Raw genomic sequence first — 13,087 nt, forward strand, 5'->3', positions numbered from 1 at the left:
TCTCTACTCAGTGGGCCGCAGTGGTGAGGTTCTCGGGCCGCAGATGGCCCGTGAGCCGGGACTTTGAGACCCCTGCTTTAGGGTCTTGCCTTTGGGACTGTGAACTGAACTGCCCAGGCCCGAAGCAGAGATGTAAATTTCACGGGGCTGGCTGTAAGCCAAAAATGCTAGAGTTTTAGTTTCATTTCCTGAACTTGTTCTCTCTTTGCAAAGATTTTTTTCCCCCCAGCCAAGTCTCTGGCTCTGGGGGCCAGTTTGTGGCTCCTTCCTGCGCTGCCCTAGGGCTTGTGGCATGGAGAAGACTGTGACCGATCTCCTGCTGGAGACCCTGGAAGAGCTGGGGAAAGATGACCTCAAGCGATTCAAGTGGAAGCTGAAGGAAATCAAGGTGGAAAACCAGTATAACAACATCCCCTGGGGCAAGCTGGAGACAGCACGTCCTGTGGATGTCGCCAAGGAATTGCTCAACTACTACGGGGAGCACTACAGGGTGGAGGTGACCATTCAAGTGCTGAGATCCATCCACCGGAGAGACCTGACAGACAGACTCACCAAGGCAACACAAGCTGGTAAGGGAGTGACCAAGTTCCTTCCCCATACGTAGGCTCCCATGGGCTTTGGGATTCTGCTGCAGGATCTAAGCATCATTGTTGCAAAAATATCACAGATCTAGCCTTTATAATGGCTTAAAAATATGAACTGTGTGTGGCGATGTCTGCCCGAGTCTGCAGACAACCTGGAACAAGAGCATTGAGGTTCATCTCAAAGCTGCTGGTGAATCCTGATGTCTGAACCCTAATGACAGAATGCCAACATTGTTAACTCTTTAGGTGCTGATAATTTAAGGAGAAACATCCAGCGAATCCCACAATCCATTACCTCTTACCACCGTAGAAGCCCCCCGGGTCCCTTTCCCAGCTGCCGAAATCTGCAACAGCATCTGCAGTGCAGCTGTGTGATTTCAAGGCAAAGTTATGCGGCATATTGAAAACTAAGACTTATAGGGCAGGGTGAGATGCACTGAACTGAATATCAGATAAAATCGCCCAGGAATTACAATATTGATTGTGTTATTCATTTATGCATTTAAGTCAATGAAACTCCTCTGTTTTTAAGAAGCTATTGGATCGCTAGTTTGCAATACCAGAGAACCACAGAACTTGAGGGACCTTGCTGCAGAATTTAGGCCACAGAATATAAGGGACCCTGGCTCACAATTGGACACCCAGCTGCACCACCTCTGCAGTTTTACAAGCTATTGTCAGATCCTTCTTAACTACTGCACTAGCAGCTGAAAGCCAACTGGGCCAAGTAATCCACCATCTGTGCAGTCTCCTCCACACAGCCAATGAAATTGTTGTATGCAGATTAGCTGTAGAGTAAGGGTGTTGATTGGCTGAGCTACCTCTGACATCACAACTGCCTAAAACTTCTGGCATGGCATAGCTACATGCCTTGCTTTTGTGCAGGTGTAATTTGTAAAGTCAAAATGGCTGTGACTTAAAAATTGGACAGTACCAATCCGTGAAACCCAGTGGTGATTGGTAATAGTCTGAACAGAAAGTGCTCTGGCTTCAGAGTGACGCACAGACAGAGACAATCCTGGAATCTTCTCATATAGATAATCCTACCTTCCAAGGAAACTTGCAAAGGAATAAAATTGGGCATGTGCCCTTTTTTTGGTGCTTTACGAGCCTTGTTTTGAACACAAGTTCCCTTTTAGGAGGGATGTTGAAAAATTGGAGAGGTACAGAGAAGAGCCACAAAAATGAGTAAAGGGCTAGAAAATATGTCTTGCAGCGAGAGACTTATGGAGCATAATCTGATTATTTTATCAAAAAGAAGATCCTAAGGTGACTTGAGGACAGTGGGGAGGAAATATCAGGTACTAAATGGCTCTTTAACCTAGCAATGAAAGGCAGAACTAGACCTAATGGATTCGAAGTTAAAACCAGATATATTCTAATCAGAAATAAGGCACCATTTTTGTTGGGGGGTGGGTGATTAACCATTGGAACTAATTCCCCTGAGAAGTGGTGGATTCTCCATCCTTTGATGGTGTCCAATCCTGCCTGGATGTCTTTCTAAAAAATGCTTTAGTCAAACACAAGTTACTGGGCTCAGTACAGGGGTAACTGGGTGAAATTCTCAGGCCTGTGTTACACAGGAGGTTAGACTAGATCAGGGATCGGCAACCTTTGGCACGCAGCTAGCCAGGGTAAGCACCCTGGCGGGCCAGGCCGGTTTGTTTACCTGCCCCATCCGCAGGTTCTGCCGATCACGGCTCCCACTGGCAGCGGTTCGATGCTCCAGGCCAATGGGGGCTGCAGGAAGTGGCGTAGGCTGAGGGATTTGCTGGCTGCCGCTTCCCACCGCCCCCATTGGCCTGGAGCGGCGAACCACGGCCAGTGGGAGCCACGATCGGCAGAACCTGCAGATGCAGAAGGTAAGTAAACCAGCTCAGCCCGCCAGGGTGCTTACCCTGGGGAGCCGCGTGCCAAAAGTTGCCAATCCCTGGACTAGATCATTTGACGGTCTCTTCTGGCCTCAAACTCTGTGAATCTAAGAAAAAAATCCTCTCCTCTAAAAAGGCACACAACGTGTTTGCTGGCTTATTGGCAAGCCACATATATACATGTTTTGGGCAGGTCAGCACCCAGCCTCATTACAATACATTTGGGAGCTGGAATGAGGAGCAGGAAATAAGACTGAAAATCATTGACTCATAGAAATGTCAGGCTGGAAGGGACCTCGAGAGGTCATCTACTCCAGCCCCCTGCGCTGAGGCAGGACCAAGTAAACCTAGGCCAACCCTGAGAGGTGTTTGTCCAACCTGTTCTTAAAAATCTCCAGTGATGGGGGTTCCACAACCTACCTTGGAAACCTGGTTCAGAGCTTAACCGCCCTTAGAGTTAGAAAGTTTTCCCTGATATCTAACCTAACTCTACCATGCTGCAGATTAAGGCTGTTATGTCTTGTTCTACCTTCAGTGGACATGGAGAGCAACTGATCACTGTCCTCTTTATAACAGCCCTTAACATGTCTCAAGACTGTTATCAGGTCCCTTCTTTTCTCAAGACTAAACGTGCCCAGTGTTTTTAATCTTTCCTCATAGGTCAGGTTGCTCTCCACTTTCTCCAGTTTATCCACATCTTTCCTTAAGCATGGCACCCAGAATTGGACACCGTGCCGAGTAGAGCAGGACCATTACTTCCCATGTGGGACATACGACACACCGACCTGTTCATACACCTGTGGCGCTTTGGGGCTTCACCCAGATCAGGATTGGATTCTGTCACTGCTGCCCTGGAACCCCGGGTGCCTCCTGCTGTGTAGCTTTAGCTCTGAGCCCTGATGCCAGCCATGTGCCCACCGCACAAAATTCCCACCCTGAGCTACTGCCAGCCCAGTTACTCCTTGCAGGTTGACCCCCAATGCCCCCCTCTGTCCTGAATCTCCCCCAAACTGTCTCCCCTGTCGTGTTCCTCTCACTGGACACTCAGAGTTAACACCACATTCGCGGCCTCCCGAGCCAGGGCACACCACAGCTTGTTAGCTCAGCGGGGGTGATACACTCCACCTTAATGCACTACCCTGAGACAATCTGATGTAAAACTAAGGCTAAGTTGATTAACAAAGAACATAGATTGGTGTGATTTCAAGCCAGAGTAAAAGGGGCATGAAAGGGTTACAAAGCAAAACACGCTTTCTAATGTCAAAACTGAATTGTAGCAAGATATAGCTTCGACTATTATTATTGTTACGTCAATTTGTCAGCTTTCTTCAGGCCTGTTTTAGCAGGAGGACCCATTTTTCACGAATACAAAGCATGGCTTCTTCGTTCTCTCAGGTGATGGATTCCTCAAAGTTGTTCAGCAGTTCCTAATATCCCCAAATTTTATCTTTGTCTTAAAAGTTAGGAAGCACTCCTGGGGCTCAGCTTTCTGGGTCCACCAGGGAGCGGACACCAGGTAAATTTTCTCCTGTGATTTACAATGCAAATGATCCTCCTGAAATCTCCAATGCAAATGAATAACCCATGGACCCTTTCTCTGGTCACACCTAGTTTGATCTGCAATTGAGCGAAAGAGATGTTTGTCCTTCCCCTGCTTTGACTTATTTGTCCGTTTATAGACTCCAAATAGTAATATCAGAGAATGCCCATCATTTCACAAACAGCACTGTTGCATAGATTTCACACTGATATTTAATGACCAGCATGTTATTAGTTTTCAAATGATATACTACAAGACACCTTTTAAATGAATATCATGACAACAGTGTGTGAGGTTTATGAGCTGGTCAGGCCAGCTAAGATTTATGGTTACATACCAGGAGCACCTTGCCGTCTGGCATTGGGGTGCTCTTAGGGTCACAACACCCCAGAATGATATTAGTTTTTTTTGCAACTGCATCATATTTGTTGATTCATATTCAATTTGTGATCCGCTCTAACCCCCAGATCCTTTTCTGCAGTACTGCTGCCTAGACAGTTATTCCTCATTTTGTAGTTGTGCATTTGATTTTTCCTTCCTAAGTGAAGTACTTTGCACTTGTCTTTATTGAATTTCACCTTGTTGATTTCAGACCAGTTCTCCAAGTTGTCAAGGTTGTTTTGAATTCTAATCCTGTCCTCCAAAGTGCTTGCAACTCCTCCCAGCTTGGTGTCATTTGCAAACGTTATAAGCATGATGCATGCATCCTTCAGCAACATTGAAAGGCACAGTAAAAAATCTAGGGGCGGGCAAAGGGAATGTTCCGCTTCATTCCCTGCACCTGATTCGCTGCCTCTATGACAATACTAAGTTTCTGACCTGGGTTTACTTCACTCCAGCAGCTGGGACTAGGGTGGAAATATTTCTGCCGTTCTGGCTGCTCAACACATATGGTGGGACTGGTCGGCAGCCCGCCAATGCAGCTCCAGAGACAGGCAAATGGGATGCACCATATGAGTGGGTGGAGGAAGCGGGAGCAGGCAGGCTCCTACCATGGATGAACGGGGGCAAGAGAAACAGGAAACCCCACATAAAAAATAGGGGGTTCAAAAAATGGCGGAGGCCAAGTGGAAGAATGTGTGCTGTGATTGGTGGAAACGCATCACAGAGAGGGACGGGGAAGTTCAGGAAGGGGAGAGAGAGAAGGAGAATAGGCCATTTGCACAATAAGAAGGAACAGGGATCCAGAGCTTTCTCTGTGTGTGTAAAAAGAAGAACAGGAGTACTTGTGGCACCTTAGAGACTAACAAATTTATTAGAGCATAAGCTTTCGTGGACTACAGCCCACTTCTCTGTGTGTGTGTGTGTGTGAGGATTAGCTAAACAGGTGGGAGCCTCCATATCAAAGAGAGTTGTTGATTAGGTACCAATAACACATTTTCTCTATATTTCTTGCTAGATGTTTTAAATCTGGAGCTGGAATCAATGACGCCACAAAACCCAGAGCCAGGGGAGACAGATGGGTCCAATCTGGAGCAAGAATCCAATATGCAGCGGATGCCAGCCTCTTTCAAAAGTACTGTCTCTTATAACCCTTCCTTCTGTACTTGCAGTTGAAGCACTGTAGTAATGAACATGTCACTGAGTTTTATTAATTTGCATTACAACACAAGGGGGACAATAAGCTGTCTCTTACCTGCTTGGAATCTCCCTTCTCAAGCTTAGTGGTGTGGATAGCCCTGGGAGCTATTAATGTTGTGCTGGAGACATCACCAGACTAAAACTTGTCTATGGGCTTGAAGGCAGCATTGCTTCATATTGAACGGCAGGAGAATCTAGTCATTGGGCAAGGCTAGGTCTGCTAACTCCATAAAAGGAGAAAGAGAGAGACCATTGAGCCACGAGAAAGAGGCTTGGGCCCAAATTGTCAAAGCGGATGTCCAAACTAGCTGTGAGTGCTCAGAACACTGGAAAATTAAGTCCCAGATATCTCTGAGTGACAGCTAGACCTAGGTGTGTCAAGTAGAAAGACACCAAAAACTAGTGGGCAAGTTTGAAAATGTTGGCGTTAGTCTCTAGAGATGAAGACGATGCTACGCTGACCTTTGCGCTCAAGCTGAGAGAATAATTGATTGTTTTGGTTCGGCCCTTAAAATCATTTAATTTTGGGTTGAAAACACCTGAAAATAAAACACCAAAAGCTCTACTCTGTGCAGCTATTATATAAGCCAGTTCATAGCGAAGGCACAGAGGCAGCAAACAGGAATAATAAAGATGGAAAGAGTGAAAAACAATTAAATTTGTTGACATTGAGGAATGGCATAGACTGAATGAAAACCAAGCGGTTATTTAAAAGACCAAGGAATGGAAATTTTCACAGATACAAATGGGAGCTAGGCGTCCAATTCCGTGGACTATGAATGGGGATTGGGTGCCCCGCTGCAATTTATACTTTTGCAATAATCTATGCTGAAAAGTGACTCTGTAAAAAAATTGTGTCATATGGCTGCATGTTTAATGTGGGTGAATTCTTTTGAAATCAAGCATTTACACACTTCCAAGAAAAAGGACGATTTCTCTGACTTCTCTCCTTGTGGGCTCAGAAAATTTGAGGCCAGAAGGGATCATTTTGATCCTCTAGTCTGGTCTCTGGCAGAACCCAGGCCAGAGAATTTGATCCGGTGATTCTTGCATCCAGCTCGTACCTTATGGTTGAGTTACAGCAGGTCTGACCTGGGGAAGCTGGGTTCTTACTTTCTCCATCATTAGTTTTAAAGTTTCTGCACGCCAAATTCTGCCCCCAGTGTCCCTCTCACCGACTCTGCTATCACCCATCCTGCCCTTGGTGACCCCCTCATGGTCCTCTCTGCCTTCCCACCCTGCCCTCTGTAATTGATTGGCACCTATAAGCCGTACTAATGTTGCATAAAAAGGACTCTAACCCAGCTCCCCAATTCATAGCTACGCTGGTTCTGCTGGGCCGGAAAGAAAGATTTTACTTTTGTCCCTAAAGTCAGAAGATCTGTTGAGTAAAAACAGGCTGTGTAGACAAAGTCACCTCTCGGAGTGAAGCATATTCCGTTGCCAGCCTGTGACGTTAACTGCTGTTCATTTTGTTCCCATCGCTGCCCCAACCTCCAAAGGATCAATTCCATTTAAAACCATTTCTTCACCACTGCAATATCCTCTTTGTCTTTCCACAGAGCGGAGGAGAACATTCCAGGGCACCCTGTTCAAGCTGAAACTGAAGAAGTACAGAAGCAGAAAGCTCACATTACGTGACCTCCAGAAAATCGGCCCGGAAAGTCTAAAGGACTGGACGGCTCAGACCTTAGGGGATTTACCGTGGTATTTCCTGAGGAAGGTGATGGCTCTGAATGGGACGACCAGAAACACAAGCCTTGGGCAGGGGGAGCTTGAAGATGAAGCAGTCAGTGAGGATGAGGAGGAACTGGATATTGAAGATGATTTTTTTTCTCTTAATGACACTTGCACTAGTGATTCCCTGCACCCCCTCGATCTTCTCTGTGCTGTGCTGCTTTGCTCGGACAGTTTCCTACAGCAGGAGATCCTGTCCAGAATGTCCATGTGCCAGTTTGCCCTCCCTCTGCTGCTCCCTGCCCTCGACACCCCCAGGTGCACCCTAATGCTGTGGGCCATGAGGGACATTGTGAGGAAGTGGAGGCCCCACTCCCTGGCAGAGAGCAGAGGGTTCAGAGAGGAGAGCCTGGTGCTCACGTCAATGCCAACCATTTCCTTTGTGCGGCTGGGGAGCTGCAGCTTCTCCAAGTCCCAACTCCTCAATGAGGTTCTCAGCCCCTCCCAGCAGTACCACGATTTCTTCATCCATCGGGACATGGAGTCTGGGAACATCCCTTGGGAAATCGCAGATGGGCTGGTCGAGATTTCCTGGTATTTTCCTAATGGGAGCAAGAATTCAGATCTTTTCCCAGAACCCATCGCGGTTACAAATCTGCACGGAGACATTGAGTCGCACCAGCTGCAGTTCAGCTTTTTAATGAAGGTATCAACTCTTATGATCATATTTGTTGAAAGACTCAGTGAAAGGGAATATGCTCTTTTATCGTCTCTGAAGGAAGCAGGCACAAAAGTGTATTTTATGCTCAGTTCTGAGGCTGAGAAATCAAAGGACATGTTGGGCTTCCTTAAAAAGCTAGTTCTGGATCTGAAATTGAGTAAATCACACCTATTGTTCAAACAGAGCACAACTAACCAGGCACAGCTTGTGAAAAAGCTGCGCTCCACCATTGGAAGAATAACAAAGTTTCCTCATAGGCGCGTGACTATGGAAGACATGGCTGAGACGGCTCGGGAACTAGGAATCCAGGTAGATGAGGACTGCGAAGAATGTCAGCGCGCCAGCAAGTGCGTTAAAGAAATCACTGCGGAAATAAAAGACGTGGCAAAGTACAAGAGGGAAATGCTGAGACTGCAAGGGGATCTCGGGAAGACTGTGGCTAAAGTGGAAAAAGAGCTGTGTCGAATACGGAAACCAAGGACAGCCCACTTAGAGAAATATGAATCTGAGTTGAAAGAAAAATTGGTGGCATTACACAAAGAAAAGAATCAGTGGGACCTTACTGATGGTTTGGTTCAATTTATCAGTGGGATAGCATGTCTCTCCCAAGTGGAAAGATGTTATTTCCTGAAATGGATGAAGCTTAGCCTGGATCACATTACAAGGGGGAATCTTGCTAGCTTACAAGCAGAGTATAAAGAGAAATGTAAAACTTCAGAGAGCGACCCTCAAGAGCTATCAGAACTCGGTAAAATAATCTCGGCCAGATCCTTAGGGTCTGAGCATTTCATGCGTGAGTTGGGGCAATTCTATGACGCTGAACATTCAAGGGTGAAACAAAGCAAAATAACAGAAAGCCAAAGACAATTCATCCATCTTCCAGGCATAGCAGCTGACCTGATGCTGGAAGGGTTTCCCATGGAGCTGATCGATGGAGATGCCTCCAACATCCCACTGCAGTGGGTGACAGATGTTCTGACTCAGCTCCATGCCAAGCTGGGGGGAAGGTCCAGAACGTTGGTTCTAACGGTACTGGGAGGGCAGAGCACTGGGAAATCCACCCTCCTCAACACCATGTTCGGCCTGCAGTTTGCAGTGAGCAGTGGCCGATGTACACGAGGAGTCTTCATGTCACTCATTAAAGTGGCAGAGAACTTTCAGCAGGAGCTGGGCTGTGATTTCATCCTGGTGATAGACACAGAGGGCCTGAAATCCCCTGAACTGGCCAGGCTGGAGGATAGTTATCAACATGACAATGAGCTGGCCACACTGGTGATTGGACTGAGTGACATAACCATTGTTAACATGGCCATGGAGAACGCCACCGAAATGAAGTATGTTCTGCAAATTGTGGTCCATGCCTTTCTGAGAATGGAGGAAATCGGGCACAAACCCAACTGCCAGTTTGTGCATCAGAACGTCAGTGATGTGTCTGCACATGACCAAAACATGAGGGACAGGAAACACCTCCTGGAGCAGCTGGATGAAATGACCAAAGCTGCAGCAAAGATGGAGACGCAAATCAAGGAAATGGCAATTTCGGATATTATGGACTATGATCCAGAGAAACACAACTGGTACATCCCTGGGCTGTGGCATGGAGTCCCTCCCATTGCTCCAGTCAACATAGGATACAGTGAGAGGGTGTGTGAGTTAAAGAATTACCTGTTTGACTTTACAAAATCTTGCTCGGCTAACAGATCCCTTAAGGACATCCCCCAGTTTATTGAAAGGCTGAGAAGCCTGTGGAACACTATAAAACATGAACATTTCAGCTTTAGCTTCAAAAGCAGATTTGTAGATGAAGTCTATAACCAGCTGTCTATGAATTATGCAGAGTGGGAATGGGGTTTCCGCAAAGAGATGCATCTGTGGGTATCTGAAAAAGAAACTTTCATCCTCAACCAGCCAGCAGCAGACCTAAATTTCTCTGTCTTTAAAAACATAGCACTGGAAAAACTGCAGTATGGTGAGCAAAAGATCATGGACTGCTTACAACAATATTTTGCAAGGAAGGCCTCAGACCTGCACCTAATGGAAAAGTACAAAGAAGATTTTATAAGGAGCACTAAAACACTCAAGAATGACCTTAAAACCCACGTGTTCAGCAAATGCGAAGAAGCCATTCTTACTCAAATAGGCAGGCTGAAGTCACACGACATACACATTAACTACATGAAAATTATTGAAGGGGAAATCGATCAGTTATTGGCAAACTGCAGGAGGAGCACACAGGAACTAGATGACAAGAAACTGGAGTCCAAATTTGAAACAGTATGTCACGAAACATCACTCTGTCCTCTGCAGAACTGCCAAGTTGAGGGAGATATGGAGGCCCAGTTGAGAAAGGACCTGATGAATCGAAGGAGTGCCATCACAGAGATGCTACAAGGAGCAGGAAGCCTGAAGGATTACAGAATGAACTCGTTCAAGATGAAATCTAAGTATTTGGAAAAATGGCTGATACAAAGAGCAGGGTTGCACAAAGATAGTTACCTTCAAAAAGCAAAAGCTATTGCTAAATCACTGATGGATCAGTGCCAGGATTACATTCAAGAAAAGGTCATTTCCAAAACAGACTATGACAAAACCTACTGCAGGGAATTGCTGCGCATGATCAATGAGAGACTCCAAGAGGCGGATGTTCGGAAATGTTATACTAATGCATTCTTCGAAGTTGACCTGAAGCTTCACGTTCTGGGGGAAGCGGCTCATGAGTTTCAAAAGATGCATGAAGTATTTATCCAGGAACACAATCCCCAGAAACATCTGGAGAAGTTTAAACCTCAGTACTTCTCCCGATTCAAAGATCTGTATTTAGGGAAGGATTCCTGCCAAAAGAGGGCCAGGGATTTCTGTGAACATTGTCTCAAACCTGCCCTGGTGGACTACGTTAAGAAAAGAATCACAATAGAAATAGTGGATGACTTCCTCAGCCGTGGGCAGGCCATTAAATATGGCTGCAATATCTTTTTCCAGTTTACCGTGGAGAAGAAGCTCCTGGAAGATGGGAACTTCAACAACTATCTGAATTACATTAACAGCTATGAAGAGTTTGTCCAAAGCTGGATCCACAGACACCTGTTAGATTACTATAACAAGACTGATGGCTTGGTAGTCCCGGAAAGAGAGATTCTAGCCACAATAGTAAACAAAGTGAGAGGAGTTTTGGAACACACCAAGGACATAAAGCCTAACTCGGCCTCTGCTTTCTTAGATGACTTTTGCAAAGCACTGGAGCAGGATCTGGTCATTTCCAAGGACAGCTTAGTGGGGATACTGTTCAAAAACACAGCAATGGCCCAGCAATTTTCTGCAGACATTCAGACCTTGCTGCCTGACCTGGAACAGCAAATCTTATCTGAGTTTAAGGAGCTGGAGCTGGAGTCAAAACTCTCCAACCTGCCATTGAAGCCTCAGGATGAGATGTTCAAGCAAGTTTCTGGATTTGCAGAAGCCTCCATTCCCTGAGGGTCCCAGAGAAGCAAGAGAGAGATAAATTCCTTGTAGTAGGATTTTGGTATAAATGGGAGGCCAAAATGGCAATATTGCCACAGGAAAGAAACTGGGCAGTAAAGAGCAAAAGCCACTCTGACAATGATGCTATGGGTCAGTCCAAACAACTGTCTTAAATGCTTAAATGATCTACTCGCGGGTTGGCTAGGGTTAGACAGACTGAGCAGGGTCTAGGGATGGAGATAGAGTGACCTGCTTGACATGAACTCTGTTGGTGCCTACTCAATCAAATAAACGGCTACAAAGAATATCATACTCAGCCTGTCAGTTTGCTGGGTCCCCAAAATATCCTTTCAAATCATAGAATGTCAGGGTTGGAAGGGACCTCAGGTCATCTAGTCCAACCCGCTGCTTAAAGCAGGATCAATCCCCAGACAGTTTTTTGCCTCAGATCCCTAAATGGCCCCCTCTAGGATTGAACTCACAACCCTGGGTTTAGCAGGCCAATGCTCAAAACACTGAGCTATCCCTCCTCCCTAGCCCTGTGGGAGGAATATAGGACAGAGGGAGAGCATGGGCGTGCATGGGTTGGTAGCTCCAGACAAAAGAGCCCACAATGAGCAGGCCCTCATGTAGCAAAGCAGCTGAGAACCACCCTGAAGCCTGGGAGGGACACAGTAGCCGACCGGGGACGTCCCAGGATGGGAGCCAGGAGGAGCGCTGTGCCAGGGAGGAATCACCTGAGAAGGACAAATCAGAGTTGGATCCAAGATCACTGCTGCCCGCAGCTGTATGGGGCCGTGAGCAGGGCCGGCTCCAGCATTTCTGCTGCCCCAAGCGCCAAAAAAAGAAAAGAAAAAAAAGCCGCGATCGTGATCTGATCGGCAGCGGCAATTGGGAAAAAAAAAAAAAAGCCGCGATCGGCGGCGGCAGTTCAGCGGCAGGTCCTTCACTCCTAGAGGGAGTGAGGGACCTGCCGCCACAGAATTGCCGCAGGTGCCGCCCCTCTCCCTTGGCCGCCCCAAGCACCTGCTTGTTAAGCTGGTACCTGGAGCCGGCCCTGGCCGTGAGTACTGGGGCTTGCGGCCTTGCACTGGGAATAAGGCAGGAGGCTGTAGCTAGTTAAGTTGGGAGGTGGTCGCTCTGTGTGGGTTTGCAGAGAGCAGCAGAAGAGGGCACCAGAGAGGTTTGTTTACTGGTGTTGAAGACGGCTAGGAGCACTCAAGATTTGCTGCCGGACTTGAACACTGCCCAAAATTCCTGAACTCTGAGTGTAGACGCATTGCTTGGTGTCTATCCTGGTAATTTTTGGGGCCTGGGGGTCCTCACATGGGATCTAACCTATTTTACTGCTCCCCCATCTTTCCCCCCTGATTTCTCCATTCATTTCTCTGTAAAAAAATATTTCCTTGTCCTATATTCATTGTACTATTCAGGTGTGTGTGTGCATGTTTACTCCAAGGGGTTTGAAACAGGTGGTAGAAGGGAGTTTCCCTGCTGCATTCCTGTGCCTGCCTTTTCTGGGCCGGAGCCACAGGTCAGACTCCATGTTGGCCATGAGGGCGCTACAGGTACACGACTGACAGTAAATCATCAGAAAGCAAATCTGACCAACTCTGGCTAGAAGAGGAACATCGCCTTAAAAGAGATTCCCCCC

At 46.8% G+C, this 13,087-nt stretch overlaps 1 protein-coding gene across 1 annotated transcript; it reads left to right on the plus strand.

Annotated features, from left to right (window-relative positions):
- On the plus strand, positions 1-12,243 carry LOC135982854 (up-regulator of cell proliferation-like). Its single transcript, XM_065591229.1, has 3 exons — positions 1-569; positions 5,395-5,511; positions 7,139-12,243. Exons 1-3 carry the CDS (start codon positions 293-295, stop codon positions 11,443-11,445), a joined length of 4,701 nt encoding a protein of 1,566 aa, XP_065447301.1. The 5' UTR covers positions 1-292; the 3' UTR covers positions 11,446-12,243.
- Positions 12,244-13,087: the final 844 nt, after the last annotated feature.

Source organism: Chrysemys picta, chromosome 4 (genome assembly GCF_011386835.1).
Source record: "Chrysemys picta bellii isolate R12L10 chromosome 4, ASM1138683v2, whole genome shotgun sequence".
Lineage (NCBI taxonomy): Eukaryota > Metazoa > Chordata > Testudines > Emydidae > Chrysemys > Chrysemys picta.